Raw genomic sequence first — 20,908 nt, 5'->3', positions numbered from 1 at the left:
TCTAGGACTCTGTGCATGTCACCATGTCAAACTACGGAGTGCTTCAGAGAGGAATAGGTACTGTCTCACTCTGTTTTCCCAATTTTGCACAAATTCCTCCTTTGGGACAAAAGTGGTTTCTTCTTAAGGTGGTTCTCATCCTTATAGAAGAATTAGTGACAGCAATCTGTAGAATAATTCTGGCGGATCAGCACCTCACTCCGTCCTTGAAAATGCCAGGGGGTGAGAGCAGTTGGGTGAAAGTTCCCTGAGCATCTTCTGTCAAAGCGAGAAACCAGATATTGGGGATGTGCCTTCATATTAACAGGTGGCAAGATTTTCCTCTCGAGTTGGCAGCCTCCAAATCTTTCCCCATTCCTCTAACTTAGGAGGAAGCTGTGAAAGTCGCAGGCAAATGGGCTGAATGACTCATTTGCTCCTCTCCATTTCCTTCACTCCTAGGATGTCTCGGTATCTCTCTACTCTCGTTATTTAAGCATAACGATCATCAGTTATCTGCTTCCCTCTCACTGTCAGTGGAGTCATCAGGCACGTGATGAAACTGCCTGCCGCGAGGGGCTCCATCCATTCCTGCATCCACCCAGCCACCCACCCAGCCACCCGTCGCCCTCCCTGCTTCTACTGCTCACACTCCCGTCTCCAGGCCTCCAGCGGCGCGCACACCGGCGGGCGGGGTGTGCCGGGGCGCGGGCTGCGCGCGCTGCGGCAGGGCGGCCGCCTTCCCCGGCCGAGACCGTGGGGCGGCCGGACAGGCGGGGCAGCGAGACCGCGCTCGGCCGAGCTCCCTCCGCCCCGCCCCCTAGCCCGCACCTTGGGACGCCGGGCCCCACGTGACAGTCCCCGCCTCCGTCCCCAGTCGCGCGCACGGGCCGGGCGTCTCGGTCCCGCGCGCTCTCGTGGTCCCAGAGCCCGGGCGCGAAGCGGAGGAGGGAGCGCGGGCCGCCAGAGCCCTGTGCCCGCGCCGAGGTGATGAAGCTGGCCTCGCGCTGACACCGCCGCACCCAGCCGCCGGGAAGCGGGCGCCGCGGGCCGCGACCTTGGGGAGAAGGTACGGCGCGGGGCGGCGGCGCGGCCTGGGGGGAGGGAGGCGGCGCCCCGGGGCCCCGCACGCGCCCCCGCCCCGGAGCCCCGCGCCCTGCTCGGCCGGGCTGACAGCGCCGCCGGCCAGGCGCCCGCGCGCGGCGGGGGCTCGCCTGCCATTTGTGGCCGCCGTGGAGCCAAGCAGGCGAGCCGGGCTTGCTCGTTTTCCCCTCCGCCTGGTCGCTCCGCGGTTTCCGAGGCTTCCGCAGTTAGGTGCTGCCCACGGTGACCCGGGTGACTGCCTGAAGGGCCGCCCTCCCAGCTAGTCTTGTTGCCAGGACACCTTCCGATGCCTCCTTGCAGAGGTTGGGCAGGGTCACACTGTGACTGCCGAAGCCGAGTGGGCCGTCAGGACAGCGGCCAGTGGCCGGCAGTGCCGGCAGGTGTAAGTGGGAGCCGCTGCCCCGGCTCTGGGCAGGAGCCCCGGGGCATGGAGGGGAGGCGCGTGACGGGAGGACGGCTGGGGCGGTGGGCCTCTCTGGTGCTCCTGCGCGCCGGGAAGCTAGACAGACACCTGGGAGAAAGTGTGCCGCCACAGGGCGCTGCCTTTCCGCCCTTTCGGGGGAAACCCCGTCAAGTGGAGCTGCAAGTACTGGGAGACAGGAGAACTATGTGGGATGAAAATGGTCACCTGGGTACCCCAGCCTCTCCCTCCAACACTTTCGTGAGCCCCGCACCCTTTAAAAAATGAGTATCCAGAAAATCAAGTCAACTGAAACCATAGCCAATGACTATTTTAACTGAAAGATTGTCATTTCTTACGATTCCTTGGGAGCACTGTAGGTGTAAATTAAGGTGGTGGTGGTGGTTTTAAAATCTATTCCTGTGCTACTTCCAGCAGTCAACCTCAGTGTGTAAGCAGCTCCGTGCAGGGTGGGTGCTGTGGGTGCTGTGGGTGCGGGAGATGAATCAAGGGAGACAGCCTCCTTAAGCACTGCCGTTAGGATCTCACTGAAGTCTCTAACTCTTGCAGAGTGACGGATAATTTCTGTATCTGAGGGTGGACCACGTGTGGTGACATGGCCCAGGGGAATAATTATGGGCAGACCAGCAATGGGGTGGCAGATGAATCACCCAACATGCTGGTGTACAGAAAGGTAAGATCTTCTTCACTTTCTTGGTAACAGGGAAACTTCTGGCTTCCTTGCATTTTTTTTTTTTTTTTTGCTCTTAATCAGAGTATATATCAATTCTGTGGCCTTGTGGATTCTCCAAATCCCCAGTGATTGCACACTCCCCTTGAGGGTGATCTGACGTTCTCAGGTGATGCATGTGTGTAGAGGCTCACTCAGGAAAGTAAATGAGGCGACTCCTACTTTGTCCTCACATGTCCCCAGCTGATCTTACATAGATTAATCCGCAGTCAGCAATAATAGCAAGTTTGGACAGCCCACATATTTTGTTTCTTACATACAGTTTTATAGCACCCATAATAATTTTTAGAAGATTTTTTATATACCCCCCTAAACATTTAGGTTATAATGATTATATAAATGTGTACTATTTTAGAAATGAAAATACACTACTTTGCAGTTCTGGGACAAGAGTGAATGTGGCTGTGAATATATGAGTGGTTTAATGATTTTCCTCCTAACTAAACAATTCTTTAAACTAAACTAAACAATTTTTAAAAATCCTAGCCTAAGTTATTTTTCATTTTGTGTTATTTTTATGATTTTGCTTATGGGTATTTATGTTCTAGTACCATATGCCCATTAAATAAATCTTTATATTTCAGAGAGTTATTTTCCCTTCAAACCAACACGATAGCTTTATGCATTTTATAGCAATGCTATCAGCACCAAACTTGTAGACACTAAGCCTCCATAATAAAGGTGTATTTTGAATATTGTGTGTGCTTCACAATGGCTGCTTTGGTAAGTTCATTCTGATTACAATCAACAATGTTGCTAAAGTTAAGAAGCAGTCTTAAGTTCTGTACCAGTTATTTGTATTGTATTTTATGCAAGGATTATTTTTCTTTAGTGTATTATCTGCAGCTTTTGTTGGCAAGATTTCTTTAGTTAACACTAGCAATGGGAAAAAGGAAAGCAGACCTCGAAACCAAGAAAATTGTCAAAGGTTTTGATTAGTGTGAGCCCACTGAAGAGTCCAGGATGTGTTTGCTAGAGAATCAGACCTGGTTATAAGTAAAGATTAGAAGTTGTCCACCTTGACCTGTGCTAAATCAAAACTTCCCTTCTGTGTGACCCAGGATCATTAAGAGGTAGTGATGTTATGTGTTTGAAGAAATCTGGGAATTGCTTTGATGTGAAGATGCCCGGGCATCCTGGCAGTGCTCCCCTGTGGACAGCAGTTTGTTGTGTACCTGTGAATGCAGTTCTGTGTGACTGCGACAGCACAGTAGGACAGGGGAAAAATTGAAACTTACTTGCCTGTTTTGGTCTTAAAGCATCCCAACTGGATAAGTCGAGAAAACCTAAATTATTACTAAAATTGAAATCCCTGGATATTTGCCCATTCTATAGAGATTTGGTTCTGAGAAGAACTATTTTGGGGGCAGTTATGCTATTTTTAAAAAAGTTATCATTTTTTTCTTATTGTTTTGTGTGACTCTGAACACTGTAAGGTGCAAGATGAGAGAATTGTAAATTCTATCTTAGAAGTTGTGCCTTGTGGAGAGTTGGACTTTGGGAGGTAAGATTACAGTAGTTAGTCATTTTTGTTAGGTCAAACACTGTATTCTCTGTTTCCCCATAAAAGATCAAGGGCTGAATTGATTGGACACCTAATAGTGAATACTGATTAAGTTTATACTTAATATGACATCAGTCCCTGTGTTTCATTTGGTCAGTTATCATGAGAAAAAGTGACAAATGAGACTAGGAGTGTTAGAAATAGTTATTGGATTATTTAGTGTACCTATTGCTAATTTTGAAACACTCTATAAATTATTGTATGACATCAAAGTGCTAAATTAACAGGCCTTGATGACTGCAGGGGGAGAGTCTCTTGTCTCACTCCTTCAAGCACTGTTATTTTGGCTGGTAAGCTCGGAACTGCTTGGGCTACTTTGCCCTGTTTTTACTAGCTCTTTGTTTAGGATAATGATACATATAATTTATTTCTAGAAAAAGAGTCTCCTGATTAAATCATTGCTGGAAAAAAAAATAACTCCATTCAGTAAATCTTACTCATAATGCTTAATTATGGATTGCCTGTCTATTCTTTTATTCTCCGAGCATATAATTTGTTATGGTTTGTAATATAAATAAAAATCTATCAAAAATACCATATGATTTATATGAGGAAACTCAGTGTTCTTGGTTATCATTTGCTACTTACCAAGTCAAATGGCCCGGGTCTGCAGGCAGGTATATAGCATGATGTCATGATGTCATGTGACCACTTTACCTCTTTTTCCTGTCTTATGTGGGCTTTGACATTTAGTATCTTCTTAATAGAAGCCAAATTTTAATGTGAAGAACAGCAGAAGAGTTGGAGAGGGGTGTAGGTTGAATCCATGTATTAGGCTGTTTCCGCTGCTCGACCTGCATAAAAGAATAAGCACTATGTTCCAAGTGCCTGATCATAGTCAGTCAAAGGTTAGGAAAGAAGCTCAGTCCCACAGCGCATTGCTTAGTAGGAGTGGAGAGAACGGGTACAGAAAATGCTGTTTCATCAACTCAGTGCTGATTTTCCACTTGTAGTTCACTGTCAAAACGCAGTTCTCAAAGTGGGTTCTGAACTAGAAATGTTCGTGTTGTTCTCACCACTTCCCCTCCCGGCAAGCCACCTCTTGTTTATTGCCCAGGATTCGGATGGTTTATACCTGACTAAAGATGGGCATGTGCTGTTTCCATGTTCTCTTGGCAGGTTGTGGATGATATTTAGGGAGCTTCCCATGAGAGGCGGGAAACAGTGAGTGGTTGCCAAAGCGGAGTACACAGAAAAGAGCTGGGATTTGTGACCTTCTTGTGTTCGTCTGATGTCTTTCCATTACGATTATCGTCATATGGATTATAGGAATTCCTCCAAATAATGGGAATATTTCAGAGATCTTTTTTCCATGGAGAGTTCCTTAGTAATGTTATGGGAAAAATAGACAATGGGTAGAACTGAAATCCTCCAGGCAGAGTGGGTGTCGCCATAGTGAAGGCTGCAGGCGGTGGAAACACTGCTTCACAATCAGGGTTGGTACCTGGACGTCAGTCTCAGATGTTTGCCAGGAGCTCCTTGGCTTAATATGAGGACTCTCTGTAGGCTTCATTTGATGTCAGAGGTACAGTAAAAAAAAAATCCATATGGACAAAAGATTTTTCTTACCAATTTTTCATTTTATAATGCGACCTTTTCCTAAGCAAGTGATTAAGTTAGAGTGGTTATGCCATTTTATGTATTTGAAACCATCTTATTTAAAAACTTATAAAATACGAGGCTTTACCACTTTTATTTATGGGGCTTTCTAGGCTGCCTTCAGACAGGCCTTAACTGGAATGGAATAGAAAGTAACCAGCTTCCTTAAGAAGAGACTCACTTAGCTCCAACTCACCTTGGATGCAGGCTAGCATCTTGAAATGTATGTAGAGGTGACAACTCAGAACTCAAACACTGCTCTCATTCTTGGTCTGCTTTGGGGAAAACTCTCCTTCCTGGGGCAGTACTGGCTGTAAAGGACGGCTGAGCTAGACCCAGGGTGATAGGGAAACGTATTCCAAATTTGGTGTCTGGCCAGCGTGCTGCCCACTAGACAGTATACATCACTTTTTGTCCAGAAGCTGACATTCCCGCATTTGAAAAACAAAATATCTAGGTCACCTTGAGGCCAGTATTTCAAATTGGCTGGAATGCTGGCTCTTTACTAGTAAGAATGATCAAAATGACCAATAATTTCTGATATTATTGCAACAACCCTTTATGCTACAGCTGTCAGAAAAGAAAATGAGAATGTTTTCCTCATTAACCATCTTAGTAGAATAAACACATATTTTGGATCTAGCAAACCTGTGAAGTTCACTATGCCTCTCCCCTCCCCAGCCCCCACCCCTTTTCCCTCACCCGTTCTCCCCTCTGTTCTACCTCCCTTCTCTCTTCATTTTCCATCTCATCACTCTCTTTCCATTTGTTTCTTCCTTTTTATTTTTCTTTTTGAAATAGACCTAAGGGTGAAAATATGATTTTCCCTAAGATGCTGCTCATTGTAGTTGTGAAAGAGAAAATGATGTCTTTTGGAGATGAGAGCAGGTACCAGCCTTGGTTGAGTACCTGTCATGCAGACACTTGGACAGGTGTGTCTAAACTTGGTATCAGATTGCAGTAGTGGCAAAAGGTTAGTCTGTAAGGATTAAGACTATTCTGTTCTTGACAAGTGAGATGGGACCACTAGCTTTTCTTATATAAAAAGCATAATGAGAGCTATCAGCCCAGGGGGAAGATCACCTCTGCTGATTGGCTTGACCTAGACATTGCCTTTGGAAGCTATTTCTGAAGTCTGTTCTGTGAAAACAGATTTATCTGCAGGATAGAGGAGTGACTTGTTTCTTCTTTGGAAAAGATGGAGCTACAGACATCACTAGGTTCTTAGTGGTGAGTTAGCTGACATTTTCGACATTAACTCAGTGCATTTGTCTCTTCCAGATTGTCCAACCTGGTCAGCCTTGAAGGTGTCATATTCCTCCCTCCTCGAAGTCCACTATAAGAAATAGCCTTTGGCATTTTTGAACCTTAGTTATCTTGATCTGTCTGGGTATAGGGTGCTGCTACAGACTAGTAAAGAATATCTGTAAGTATAACAAGAGAGAGGAATGTTAGAAAAGGAAGGAACGTTTGCTAATGCATAACCACAAAGGCATTTAAGCCCTCAGACTTCTAAATTAGGGGCTCAGATGGGAGGCAGGCATCAGGAGAAATTCCATTTCCCCAAAATTCCAGAACGGAGTATCTTCTATATAGATTATTTGAAAGCATCTTTCAGGACTAAGGTATGTTGTCTACTTAAATATGAATTTAATCTGTTTGAATCAAATGCAGACCTGTTTTTCCCTCAGTAATACAAATGTGCCCTGAGATAGGGTGGAACCATCATCTATGATACTTCTGAAAAACAGAGACATTTTATGAGTAATAATTTACTGATGAATTTTTGATAATAATTAACTTGAATTTGCAGCAAGCAAGCCTTCCATGGTTGAGCTTTTCCCTTACCAGTTGTTGCTTGTCAGTGCCATTTGTGGGATTAAGACAAGGATTTGTGGTCTGAATTTTAGTTCCTTCATTTCTCACCTCCAGCCTCCCCAAATCTGAAGTGTGGATGTAGTAAAGAGAAGCCATAGAGGGATTTTATTGCCTTCTAATAGCCTTCGTGGTTCTATCAAGTGATGGAAAACAAGAGTATTTTTAGGTAGTGTGGGTGATGGAATGTGATCACTGCAGAGAATATGAAAATATTTTGGATTTGGACAGTTTAGTGACTTAATAAATGTCAAGTCTCCCTGAAAATGGTATTGTGGAAAATAAGGAACACGAATAGTTGGCTCTGGCTCCCCCCTTCATAGCTGTGAAAAGGAGGCATTTGGAGGTCAGAGTTACAGAGACTTCTATCTTACAAAATATCAATCTAATTATAAAATAATTATAAATGATAAAGTGGATACACAGTTCCTTAGGGATAAAAAAGACCCACTTCTCTGCCGTTTGCCCAAGGCAATGTGAAAATTTAACTTACCCTCCTTTTAATTCCTTTTGTCTTGTGTCTAACTCAATTAACGAAGGTCTCAGGACAATGGAACTCTAATAGACAATCATGAGCTTGACTCCAGTTCCATTAAAACTGCTGCCTGGCCTAGGTTAGAAGAAACTGTGGCTGAGGGGCCTGTCCAGGGAGATGAGTTATTGTTCTGTCTTCCAGGAAAATATATAGGAAAATGGCAGCTTTGTAACTAACGTTAGCTGGGTTCTTAAGACTAGTCTAGGAGCCTTCTTATTTTAGGTCCTTTCTGGAGAGTAGCAAGTTGAAGTTTTCGGAGGGAGTCAGTGCACTGAAGCAGAAGCATGTGTGTTGCAATTGGGTGGTCTTGGTTTTAGATCATGGCTCTGCCACTGTTCAGCTGTGCGGTTGTGGGTTAGCAGCCTAACTCCTTTCATTTCAGTCTCCTTATCTATAAAATGATAAAAAAAAATTCCTTCATAGAGCCTTTTGATGGTAAAATGAGATAGCCTACGTTAAACCCTCAGTAAATGCCTCAACAAATGCTATTTAATTGTAAATATAATGATTATGTTATAATGTAACATAAATGTAATGTGTAATATATGTTACATTGTATCTTATAATTATAATAATTATTATTTTCCTATTACTATTTACTTAATAAAGCACTGTATATGTGCCATGGGGTCCAGTATGTTGCTGTATTTTTTTATAAAGGAAAAAAGCTGAGCGTTTTCACCACATCTAGTCATGTCTTTCTGATAGTTAAAGAGGCAGACTCTGTAGGATGCTTTGGGAATATCATTTTTATGACGCAGTGTCCTGCCGTGTATTATTAGTCCTATATAGCCAGCTTCTATTTTTTAATAAGTTCTTTGAGTTATTATCTAATATATCTTTGAAGTCTGCACAGTTCCTTAGATATTATGTAAACTAAATCAAGCCCTTGCATTCTGGAACCTCAGAGGTAAAAGGGAACTAAGAATTTATCTACTTTTTTATTTTGCAGATTATGAAGTTTAAGATCAGAGAAGTAACCTGATTTGTCTCAGGTCACACAGGTTGAATTCAGGTCTTTATTTGTCTTTCTGTGATGTGTGTGTGTGTCTCTCTCTGTTTCTCTTTCTCTCTTAAAATAAATGCAGTAAGTCTTGTGTTTGCAGTTAACTAGCGTCCTGCTCACCCTGTGGCATCCTTAATCACCCACTGTGACTAGATGACTAGATCCCCTTCTCCTTTGAACTGTAGGTAAGCTCTTGGAGCCTCGGGAATGCTAAGATTAGGAACCGAGTCTGACCGACTCTGGAAATAGTTCTGTTCCTGATTGGATCCTGACTGGAAGTCCTAGGCTGGGGAAAACCCAGCATGTGATGCTCTGAGGCGACACTGTCCAATAGAGCTCTGTATCATGGTGGAAATAGTCTACATGGATACTATCCAGTGTAGCAGCCACTAGCCCCAGGGAGCAATGGAACACCTGAAATGTGGCTAATGTGACCAAGGCCCTGAATTTTAAGTTATATTTAATTTTAATCAATTATAATTTAAATTTAAATAGTCCCCTGTGGCTAGTGGCTATTATATTCATTATCACAGTGATTATGGAATAAAGACCTTTGGAAAGACAGCATCAAACCCAAGAGACAAGATAAAAGAAAGTGCTGTAGTTGGCTTGACACTTGGCACAGGGTATTTGCAACACAGTGGGGCTCAACAAACAATTTTTTAAAATAATAAAGCCGATGTAAGGTTTTAAAGGAGGACCATGTCCTGCTAAGGTGATAGTATGAGACATGGTGATAAATGACATCAAGGGTTTATGTTTTGATTTTTTCCATCCTATGGAAACTTTCAGTGGTCTGCAGAGGGTGGCCCTCCAAAGGTCAGATGACAGGTTTTCAGTAAGTCTAAAGCCTGCGTATACCATGGATATACCAGGATGATTTGATGCTGTTGAAAGTATTCCAATTAATCTCTGTCTTATGGTATCTCAGAGATGCATCATAGCCATTCCAGTTCCTAACAAGACTGAGAGAAAACCAGAAGCTCTGGGTAAAAGGGATTTAAAGTGGTTGGAATCCTTGTTGAGAATTTAAAATTGGGATATAAAGGAATCTTTTTTTTTTTTTTAAAGCTCACTTGTCTTTCATTTGTCTCAGAACATTGAAAGGAAGGTGGTAGTTTATGGGAAGTAGTAATTAATGACCGAGTGACAATCTCCAAGTCAGAAGGGCTGAATGTGAATTCCTGCTCTGCGCTGACTGGCTATGAGAGCTTGGGCAAGTTTGTTAACTTCTAGAGATGACTTTACAGACTCATTGAGAAGATGAAGTATAAGTGAAAATGTATGACTGAGAGTGATTGACAAGTAATACTACAGACTCTTTTTGGGAACTGTGGACGTTACTGAGGTTCCTTATAAGAGTAAACTTTGCAAAACTCTCCCTGACAAGTCTTGTCTGCTTGCTGAGTGTCCTCACGGCTGTAGGTCATTTAGAAGCCCAAATGATGTGATTTTCCCCATTTGGTCTTTGCTAGACGATGTCAAGAACAATATAAATCTTTATGACCTTCTTTGGCCACACAAAATCTTTTGAATGTCAGGCAAACTGGTTCGGTAGAAACTTTTTCTCTAGTACAGAAATCTAGGGAAATATTTCACCTTTAATATTTAAGATGATATATACCAAAACATCTTGAAGAAAATTAAGTACCACATAGAGAAAACATATTACTAATATTTCTCTTGCTCAACTTTTTTAGGTGCATTTCCTCTGGAAATTAATGCCATTTGTCCCTTCCTTTAAGTTTTGTATTTTGGATTTTGACTTTTAGTTTATTGTTAATAAGAATAGTTGTCATTTATTGAGTGACTGAATGCTTACCATGTGTCAGCGCCTTTATGTTTATTACCCAGCTTCTTTAAAATAATGTTGCACGTTTGTTATTAGTGTCCTGTTTTTCTGATAAGAAAGCTGAAACCGACTCTTGCAGACTGAACGAATGCCCAAGATCACTCAGGGATTAGTGGCAGATCTGGTGAGCTCCTTGAGGGTGGAGACTCCTGTGTTTCACTGCTGTGTTCCCAGCACCTAGAAAAATGGCACTAGTCGGTATTTTGGAATACTGAGTACTAAACACATGAATTGATGAATGAACAAATGAATGAATGCTTGATCCAAAGGCCCCACTCTTGCCTCTTCACCATGTTGCTTCCATTTAAATTAGCAAATGGACAGCACACTCAGAATTCGGTTCTGCCCACCACACATGCACTGAACCTCAGCTATATGGTGGAGCCTTGTGGTGGGCGTTGGGGATAGAGTTGTGGACAAGAAAGACAGGGTCTGAGGCCTCACTGAGCTTGTTTTACAGTGGTGAGGACAGATGCCAGACAACTTATCATAGAGTGATTATTGCCATGAGAAGGGAAGAACTGGGTGGTGGGAAACTTTGTTTATGTGGGGTCATCTGATTTCTAAAATAAATATTTTGCTGATCTGTACCTTCTATTTGCAGTTCTGAGTGCCTGCCTAGCACAGTGCCCAAAGTGCCCAGCCTCTGACACTTTGTAAGTGCTCAATAGATGAATTAAATTGAGCTAAGCTAATATTGAAAGTCTTCAGAGCTTTACTTACGGAGACAGGTGAGGCAAAAGTGTTGATCATATTCCTCAGAAAATCAAAATCTCCTTCCATAGGCTTTCAGTCAGGCATCCTCAATACTGGTAACTCAGGACTGGTGAAGCCATCCTTAGCTAGCAAGAAAGAGTCAAGGGATACTCTCGTCATTAGAGAAATGTATTTGTTAAGCTTAAGTAACACTGCCTGTGTTAAAATCTGAGTACCACTTGTGAACTTGACATTCCCTTTCCTCTTCTTCTGTGGTGACAGCACCCTGCATTTTCATCTAGGCACCTGGCCACTAGAATAAAGATTGCATTTCCCGGGCTCCCAGGAGTGAGGCGTGGCCATGTGGTATATTTTGGCTAATGAGATGTAAACAAGAGAGGTGTGCATAGTATCTGGGAAGTGCTCTGAAAGAAAGGGGATACACCTTTCTTTTTTCCTTTTCTTCCTCTTGCTGGCTGGAATGCAGTCACCTTGGCCAGGGAGTGGAAGCTGAGAGTTGTGGATGACAGAACACAAAAGGGAGTGAACCTGGGTCCCTAATGATCATAGAGTCAATATATCAACCTGACCTGCCTAGATAATTGTACGTTAGAGAAAAATTAACTTATGTCTTTTTCGATTTTTTTATGATTTGATGTTTTAGAGTAGTTTTAGGTTTACAACACAGTTGGGAGGAGGGTACAGAGATTTCCCATATACTCACTACCCTACTTAACCTCCCCTGTTATCAGCACTACTCACCAGACTGGTACATTTTTACCAAGGATAAACCTACACTGACATCCCATAATCACCCAGAGTTCATAGTTTAAACCAAGTTCTACCCAACTCAATAACTGTATCCGAAACCTTTTATTTTTAATCTATAAAGTAGTTATAGGGGTCAAGTTTTGCTTGAAACATGCGTTTCTTGTTTTACTTTTAAAATAATCTATTTGCTTTTTAGGAATAAATCTAGTTTCTTTTAAACAATGTAATTGAGAAATTCTGACATGTCAATTATGTATATGGTTCAATTTAACTTAGTAAATATTTATTGAACAATTGTTTTGTTCAGGGTAATTTGCTGGAAGTGTCAGGGGTAACGAATCAGCGATGACAATAATACATTCTTTATCAGCACTTTACAATCCCAAGATTGAAGGATCAACAGATATACAAGTAATTTCATGTATGTGTATGTATAAAACCTCATAAAATTGATGATGCAGTTATTCAATTTTTAAAAAATTCCCATTTTCCTGTAAGGAAACCAAGGCCTGGAGAGGTGGTTAGCCCATGTCAAAAAATAAATGCACATAAAAACCATATGTTTCATTTTGCTGTCAATTAAATATGCTAGATATGAGGAAAGCTTTTGAAAGTATTTGAATTTATTTCTTTACCGTAGAAATTAGTTACTCATATAACAGATTTTGTAGCTGAAGATGCTCTTCTTGCAGTCTTTGCTTGCTTGTAAGTTTAGCTATTTGAAAATGAATCATTTTACATAATAAAACACACGCTACTTGAAGTTGTAGAGGTAAGCCGGTACTGCCTAAATTTATTTGAACCTTATTTTATGTCTAGAAACATTCTGTTGAGCATATTTATGAAAAGTAGTATGAGTGACCCTCCTTGGTAGCGTCTTTGTTGGAAAAAAATCTTAACACCTTTATTGTGGTATGATTCCCGTACAGTAAACTACACATATTTCAAATGTACAATCTGATGAATTTTGATAGATGTATCCACCAGTGAAACCGCTGCCACAGTCGAGATAGCTAACAGGAAATTGTACATTCTTCACCATGCAGATGAGGTGCTGAATTGAATTTTAATAAAGAGAGTCAAATAAGTGCAGTGAAAACAATTTATTTACATCATTTATTCCATCAATCTGTGGTGCCCGAGTATGTCAGAAATATCCACACAACAAAGCAAAATATAGACATTTCTGCTGTAGCATAATACATTCCTTTAGAAAAGCCCTCTGCAAAATCACACGCTAAAAATAACTGGCATTTTGAAGGAAATAGAGTTGGAATAGATCAGTCAAAATGTTTTAATCTCCCCAAACATTTAATGTTATAATTAAGCAATAAATGAAACAATCTTATTAAAAGTTCTAGCACAGCTTTAAAAACATGCTCCTTTCCCTATAACTAAAGAAATAACACAGTAACACAAGATTACTTTTTGAAAGTTAAGGAGAAGGTTGCTTGATGGAAAAGTATGTGTGGAAGGATTGAGTCTGTTGAATTATGGAAACAAGGACAGAGGGCCAGTAGCTCCAGAATTTTCAGGTGGAGGGAGAGTGGCAGGCTTACCATAAAATGGCTCTGTATCTAGGGTTTGCATGTTTGTTTTACACAAATATCGGAGAGAAATGTGCAACAAACTCCTTTGAAAGCTAGCATTTAGCCAGATTGCGCCAAGAGGAAGAATGGGTCATGTGGGGCAATACGTTCCTCCATGGCTTGCTGCACCCACTTGTGTGTGTACTTTGTGTGTGGCTGCTGTGTTGTGGTGGCACAAGATATAATGTGCTAAGAAATACCGTGTATGAACCCATGGGGCTTCCGTGTTGGTCTGACATAATTCTCTGATTTACCAACGGGCTAATTCTTGCTGTGGAAATACACTCTGTGTGAAACACACTACATCTGATGGTCATTGAACTCCTCACTGTTGGGCTAGGGAGGCCTGCCCAGTCAAGGTGAGAAAAAATGGCAAGTGTCTTTAAACTAACGGTGGTGCAGGGAAAGGAGGCAGAGGAAATGAACAATGGAGTAGAGAAAGGTAGACTAGGGGATGTGAACGTTTTGAGAACCCACCATATGCCAAGTGTGATTTTGTTTGATTTTTATAACAGTCCTGTGAGGTGGGTACTGAGGCCCAGAGAAGGTGAAGGCTTTGCCCAAGATCACACAGATAGAAAGTGGCGATGTCTGGAGTTGAAATCAAGTCTGCATAACCCCAGATCCTGTGTTTTGCAGACTATACCAGGCGACCTCTCTGCTGGGTTGGAATATGGGCTCTGTAGTCCATGTGTTGAAGGCTGTGGGCTACCCTTCTGTGACTTTGTAAATTTAGGGAATCTTTTAAGCTCCCGGAGCCTCTTTTTCCTCACATATAGGGATGCTAGGAATAGCCACTTCAGGAGATTATTGTGACAGTTATACATAACACACATAGGAGTGCTTTGCAAGTGCTTAAACATTATGCAAGCAATAAAGCATCTTATTTTCCCTCCAGAAAAAATTCCAGCTCTTTACATTAAAAATAATTATAAATATAAATGATTTAAGATTTTAGGCTTAGTAGTTTATACAGCCACAAGTTAAAAAAAAGAGAAAGAAGAAGATCTCTGGGATGTTTGGTTCTAAGCAAAATGCATCTGTATGTTAAGAAAACTGAAGGAAGAACCATTGATTCCAGCTGCAGACACTGTTGAAAATAAGTATCAAAACCAGACAAGTGGTGCATCATTGAAGCCTGTCTGGAGGGTTGGCAGAAGCAATGACGTTCTTGTCGGTATTCCTGTGCTTTAGAGATCACCTCTTGCCTTGTCCCCACTTCCCTCCCCCTTTTCCTGTACAGACATTGTATGATTAAATATTTGAAATGATTAAGAATGTGTGCTGGCAAAAATAGACATACAGATCAATGGAACAGAATAGAGAGTCTAGAAATAAACCCGCACACTTACGGTCAATTCATCTTGGACAAAGGAGGCAAGGATATACAATGGAGAAAAGTGAGTGGTGTTGGGAAAGTTGGACAGCTGCAGGAAAATCAGTAAAGTTAGAACACTCCTTCCCACCATACACAAAAATAAACTCAAAATGGCTAAAAACTTAAATATGAGGTATGACACCCTAAATCTTCTAAAAGAGAACATAGGCAAGACGTTCTTTGATATAAATTGTAGCAGTGTTCCAGGGCAGCCGACCAAGGCCATAGAAATAAAAGCAAAAATAAACAAATGGGACCTAATTAAACATATAAGCTTTTGCACAGCAAAGAAGACTATAAACAGAATGAAAAGACAACCTATGGACTGGGAGAAAATATTTGCAAACAGTGTGACTGACAAGGGCTTAATTTCTAGAATATACAAACAGCTCATACAACTCAGTAACAAGAAAAACCAAACAAACAGCCCAATCCAAAAATGGGCAGAAGACCTAAACAAATGTTTCTCTAGTGAAGACATACAAATGGCCAACAGGCACATGAAAAAACACTTAATATCGCTAACTATTAGAGAAATGCACATCAAAACTACAGTGAAGTATCTCCTCACACCAGTCAGAATGGCCATCACTAAAAGTCCATGAACAATTAATGCTGGAGAGGCTGTGGAGAAAAGGGAACCCTCCTACACCATTTGTAGGAATGTAGTTTGTTGTCGCCATTATGGAAAACAGTATGTAGATTCCTTAAAAAAAAAATCTGAAAATAGACTTATCATCCGATCCAGCAATCCCAGTCCTGGGCATATATCCAGAGGGAACTCTAATTTGAACAGATACATGCACCCCAGTCTTCATAGCAGCACTATCACTATATACAATAGCCAAGACATGGAAACAACCTAAATGTCCATTGACAGATGACTGGATAAAGAAGCTGTGGTATATTTATACAATGGAATAAACTCAGCTATAAAAAAGAATGAAATAATGCCAGTTGCAGCAACATGGATGGACCTGGAGATTGTCATACTAAGTGAAGTAAGCCAGAAAGAGAAAGAAAAATACTATATGATATCACTTATATGTGGACCTTAAAAAAATGAGACAAATGAGCTTATTTACAAAACAGAAACAGACTCAAAGACATAGAAAACAAAATTTGTGTTATGAGGTGGGAAACGGGGAGGTGAAGGGATAAATTGGGAGTTTAGGATTTGCAGATACTAACAACTAGATATAACATAGATAAACAATAAAGTCCTACAGTATAGTGCAGGGAACTATATTCAGTTCCTTGTAATAGCCTATAATGAAAAAGAATATGAAAAGGAATATATATAAAATATATATATATAACTGAATCACTATGTCATACACCAGAAGTTAACACAACATTGTAAACCAACTATACTTAATTAAAAAATTTAAAAAAGAATGTGTTGTGGGAGCATGCTGTATAAATATATTTTATAGGCTATAGAAAGTCACGTGGTCATGAAGGTGGCACTCAGGAAAGCTTAGTGCTAAATGAAGTCTTGTGACGCCTCCAGGTTGAACGCTGTAGGGCATCTCCTTTTTCACTTCTACCAGCAGTAGTGGCTCTGAAGCTAATCTGATGTGTCTTCCAAATATTTTGGTCTCTCCACTCCTTAGATAATTCTGGCAGTGCCTAGAAAAATTGGTCTGGGATAAGGATCTTGCTGCTAGTGCTGATCTAAAAAACTCTCTTTATAAAAAAGGTTGGATACTAACAAAAAAGCATAAAATTCAACATAATTCCATTGCTCTAAGATAACAGCTGTAAAATATTTGGTTAGTTCTTTTATACATCTGTGTGTGTGTACATTTATATGAATATAAACATAAATATAGCAGTGGTGCCTCAAGCCAGCTTAGACAGTGCACATCGCTCCCCAGCCCCATGTTCAGGGAGGGCATGTGGGCAGACTGAACTCAGCCGTGGTGGAAATTGGCCAGTGAGTGCTATAAATCAGGGCTTTTTCACCCCCTCCCCACTTCTTACATGTTAAACATTTACCAGCACATCACTGTGCGTGTGCGTGTGCATGTGCGTGTGCATGTGCACTTTTTTTTTTTAATCTTTGGAGTTTCCTTAAGAAGATCTGGTTTTAGTTTCCCTTTGTATCCCTAGAGAAACTAACATATCATCTGGCAGATTTAGTGGATATTTAATAACTGTCTGACAGATTTAGGTCTCTGTGAAGGAAGAAAGAGAATTGTGGTTAAAATTTTTACAACAGATTCAGTATATTTGTTTCTAATATTTTATTAAAAAGTAGCTCCGCAAACTATGACAAAAATGGCAGTTTTGCAGTTTGCTGTGTAAGTTGTTGAATTAATAGCAGTGGCATTTTCTCCAATCCCAGGAGTGTGTAAACAGCCATTGAAGCCCACACAGAGTAGAAAGTACATTGGACTAATCTGAAGTCCCTGCCCAACTTTGCTCGTCATTACTAGCTCGTTGGTTTGGACAAACTGGGTCTTAATTCCTCAGTTTGTGAAATGTGCACGTGTTTGTGCGTGTGGGAGGAGTATAGCTGATGGAAAGATGCTTTCCAAGCAGTGTGAAGGTTTCAAGATATGATTCAAGGTGCCTGAGTAACTTCCCATGCTCACCCAGCAGCCTGAGAGATGTAATTCATCTCCCAGGGTTACAGAACACCCCCTTACGGTGGGCTCTGTCTTTAGTTTCTTCCTGTGCTGTTTAATTTTATTTGGTTAGCCCTACTTTTGAGTGTCGAGATTGAAATAATCAATGTGCAGGAAATTAATTGTCTCATGGATATTATTTTTGATTGTTTGGAACATTAGACTGGCAAAACCCAGTGCCCTGCTGCTGACTGTTAATGACTCCTAATATGTCATAATTTAATAATGCTTGTGGAAATAAATGTTTGCTTTCTTTTGTATGTGCATATATTAGAGTCTTTGCATAAATCAACTGATGATTCTTGAAGTGATTTTATAGCTAGAACTACTGATAGGGTTTTTGCCAAGACATGGCCTTTTTATTGCAATTTCTTCTTTTTATAAAAATACAGAATGTCATAATATTCAAAGGAAACTAAAAAATTTGTGGACTTTCTTATGCTACTTTTAAAAAACTACAGTAGGGAAAGAGAATTTTGTCAGTTGAGTGGGTACTGCCGTTTGGGGGCACTGCTCAGGCTGCCCCTCCTCTCTGCATTGCTTTGCAATATACAAAAGGACTTAACCATTCAGTGTAGAATGAGTCCCTCCAGGAGATGAAGTTTCTTTCTCTAAGAAGTGCATCGGCTCAGAGAGACTGACCATTTGGGTGGATGGGAGTGGCACTGAGATTATCAAAGCATTCCATGCTCTAGAATGATCTTAATGACCTTTATGACCCAGCCAACCTCTGACTGAGGATGAATCCTGCTGTTTCAACCTCTGCCCGTGTGCTTAGTGGAGATCTTAATTACTCTTTAAACGGAAGAGGATTTTAAACTCCTCCATTAGCCACCAGCTTCATAATGTCAGTCGAGAAGCTGAGAATTCTGAAAAGCTTTTACTTTTCTCATCCATCATCTGCTTATTCTAGATGATTTTAATTCTGGCTTACCTTTTTTTTCTTCTTTTTTTTTAATTTGGAAGGGAATTAAACACTTTTGATGTGTATTACACTGACTTATTCCACTAGTAGACTTCTGATCAAGTTCCTTTGTGGTTATGGCTTTTGTTTTGCATAAACGTAGAACCAAACAATGCTCATGAAACCATAATGTTATAATTTCTATTTATGTAGAACTTTCACAGAAACTTGTTAAAATAAAGAAATACCAAGGACTATTTTTTCTACTAAAAAGGTGAGGAAACTAAGATACAAAATAAACAGAACCCTTTTGTACTACTAAATCTAAAACTCAAAATGGCTTTTTGATCTTGCTAATAGATCATAATACCTATGCAAATAATTTTGATATTCTTACAGAAAATAGTGTATTTCTTTAAATTATTTTTTAATTATTGAGACTGAAGGAGTCAAACCATGACGTAAGTTAGACTCAGTAAAAGATTGCCATAGCCTAACTTTTTTATTTTTATTTTTTTATTGAAGTATAGTTAATTTACAATGTTGTGTTAGTTTCTGGTGTACAGCACAGTGATTCAGCCATACATATAGGCATACATATTCTTTTTCATTATAGGTTATTACAAGGCATTGGACATAGATAGTTCCCTGTGCTATAGAGTAGGACCTTGTTTATCTATTTTATATATAGTAGCTTTATCTGCTGATCCCAAACTCATAATACCCTTTCCCCTTTGGTTACCATAAGTTTGTTTTCTATGTCTATGAGTCTGTTTCTGTTTTATAAATAAGTTCATTTTTATCATTTTTTTAGATTCCAAAATAAGTGATACCATATGATATTTGTTTTTCTCGGTCTGACTCACTTCACTTAGTATGAATATCTCTAGGCCCATCCATGTTGCTGCACATGGCATTATTTCATTCCTTTTTATGGCTAAGTACTGTTCCATAGTATATATATACCACAATTTCTTTATCCAGTCATCTATTTAGGTTGCTTTCATGTCTTGGCTATTGTACATAGTGCTGCTATGAACATTGGGGTGCATGTGTCTTTTTGAATTGGGGTTCCCTCTGGATATATGCCCAGGAGTCTGATTGCTGGATCATAAGATAAGTCTATTTTTAGTCTCTTTTTAGGAATCTCCATTCTGTTTTCCATAACGGCTGCACCATACTACATTCCCACCAACAGTGTAGGAAGGTTCCCTTTTCTCCACCCCCTCTCCAGCATTTATCCTTTGTGGGCTTTTGAATCACGGCCATTCTGACTAGTGTGAGGTGATACCGCATCGTGATTTTGATTTCCATTTCTCTAAAAGTTAGTAATATTGAGCATTTTTTCACGTGCCTGTTGACCATCTGTGTGTCTTCGCTGGAGAAGTGTTTGTTTAGGTCTTCTGCCCATTTTTAGATTGGGTTTTGTTGCTGTTGTTATTGAGTTGTATGTGCTCTTTGTATATTCTGGAAATTAAGCCCATGTTATAGCCTAAATTTAAGCAATATTTTGAACTTTACAGAGTGCTTTTAGAGATAATACTTCTTTTTAGTCCTCACAGTTATCCTGTGGGAGTTATTGTCCTTATGGAATATGGCAGATTAGAAACTTCAGTCTTAGGACACTTAGCCAAGATTATAGATATGAGGACATGAACCCAGGTTTTCTTTTCTTTTTCCCCCTTTTTTGGGGGAGGGGAAGTAATTAGTTTTGTTTATTTATTTTGAACAGAGGTACTGGGTGTTGAATCCAGGACCTAGTACGTGTTAAGCACGTACTTTACCACTGAGCTATACCCTCCTCTGAACCCAGGTTTTCTTACTCACAAAGTAGTTCTCTTTCTTCCAACCTAAGTCTTTCCTTAGCCACCTAGATGCTATTTTGAATAGATCTGTTATCATGGCCTCAGAATAAAGACTAGAGTGATCCGGTTGAGGTACATCAGTCACCACTAGATTACTCATGGCAGGTTTTCACATGTGAAGAAACAGACTTGCTGAAGTTGCCGTCACATCAACTGTGGTGGCATCTCACCAACTGAGTGTTTTTCTGTCAAAACCAGTAGTCTAGCAGGCCTTGTGGAGCATGTTGTAGAGAAGGCTAGGGGAGGCAAATGACAAGATTGCAGTGGTTGATGCCTTTAAGGAGTGCCTGGGTCTGCTTCCCTGCTGAGGTGGTTTGGAGATTCTTTCTAAACGATAACTACTGAATTTCCTCTCTGTGAGAGACTCTTCAAAACAAAATAAAACCCTATATTTGTTTGCCTTTTCC

The 20,908-nt window shown here is 40.6% G+C and overlaps 1 protein-coding gene across 5 annotated transcripts in view; it reads left to right on the top strand.

Moving 5' to 3' along the window:
- The first annotated feature begins 869 nt into the window (after positions 1-869).
- The window catches only part of RGS7 (regulator of G protein signaling 7), a 242,979-nt gene continuing 222,940 nt past the window's right edge, over positions 870-20,908 (top strand). For 2 of the 5 annotated variants that reach the window (XM_064477204.1, XM_031438549.2), the window contains exons 1-2: positions 870-1,048; positions 2,054-2,177. In XM_064477204.1, coding sequence (XP_064333274.1) covers positions 2,100-2,177 — 78 coding nt within the window. In that variant the 5' untranslated portion in view covers positions 870-1,048; positions 2,054-2,099. Of the gene's footprint in view, positions 1,049-2,053; positions 2,178-20,908 lie in introns of those variants that run through there. The other 3 variants (XM_010992081.3, XM_031438552.2, XM_064477206.1) reach the window with 3 other exon arrangements.

This window comes from Camelus dromedarius, chromosome 21, assembly GCF_036321535.1.
Source record: "Camelus dromedarius isolate mCamDro1 chromosome 21, mCamDro1.pat, whole genome shotgun sequence".
Lineage (NCBI taxonomy): Eukaryota > Metazoa > Chordata > Mammalia > Artiodactyla > Camelidae > Camelus > Camelus dromedarius.
This window is presented reverse-complemented; position numbering and strand designations above follow the sequence as displayed.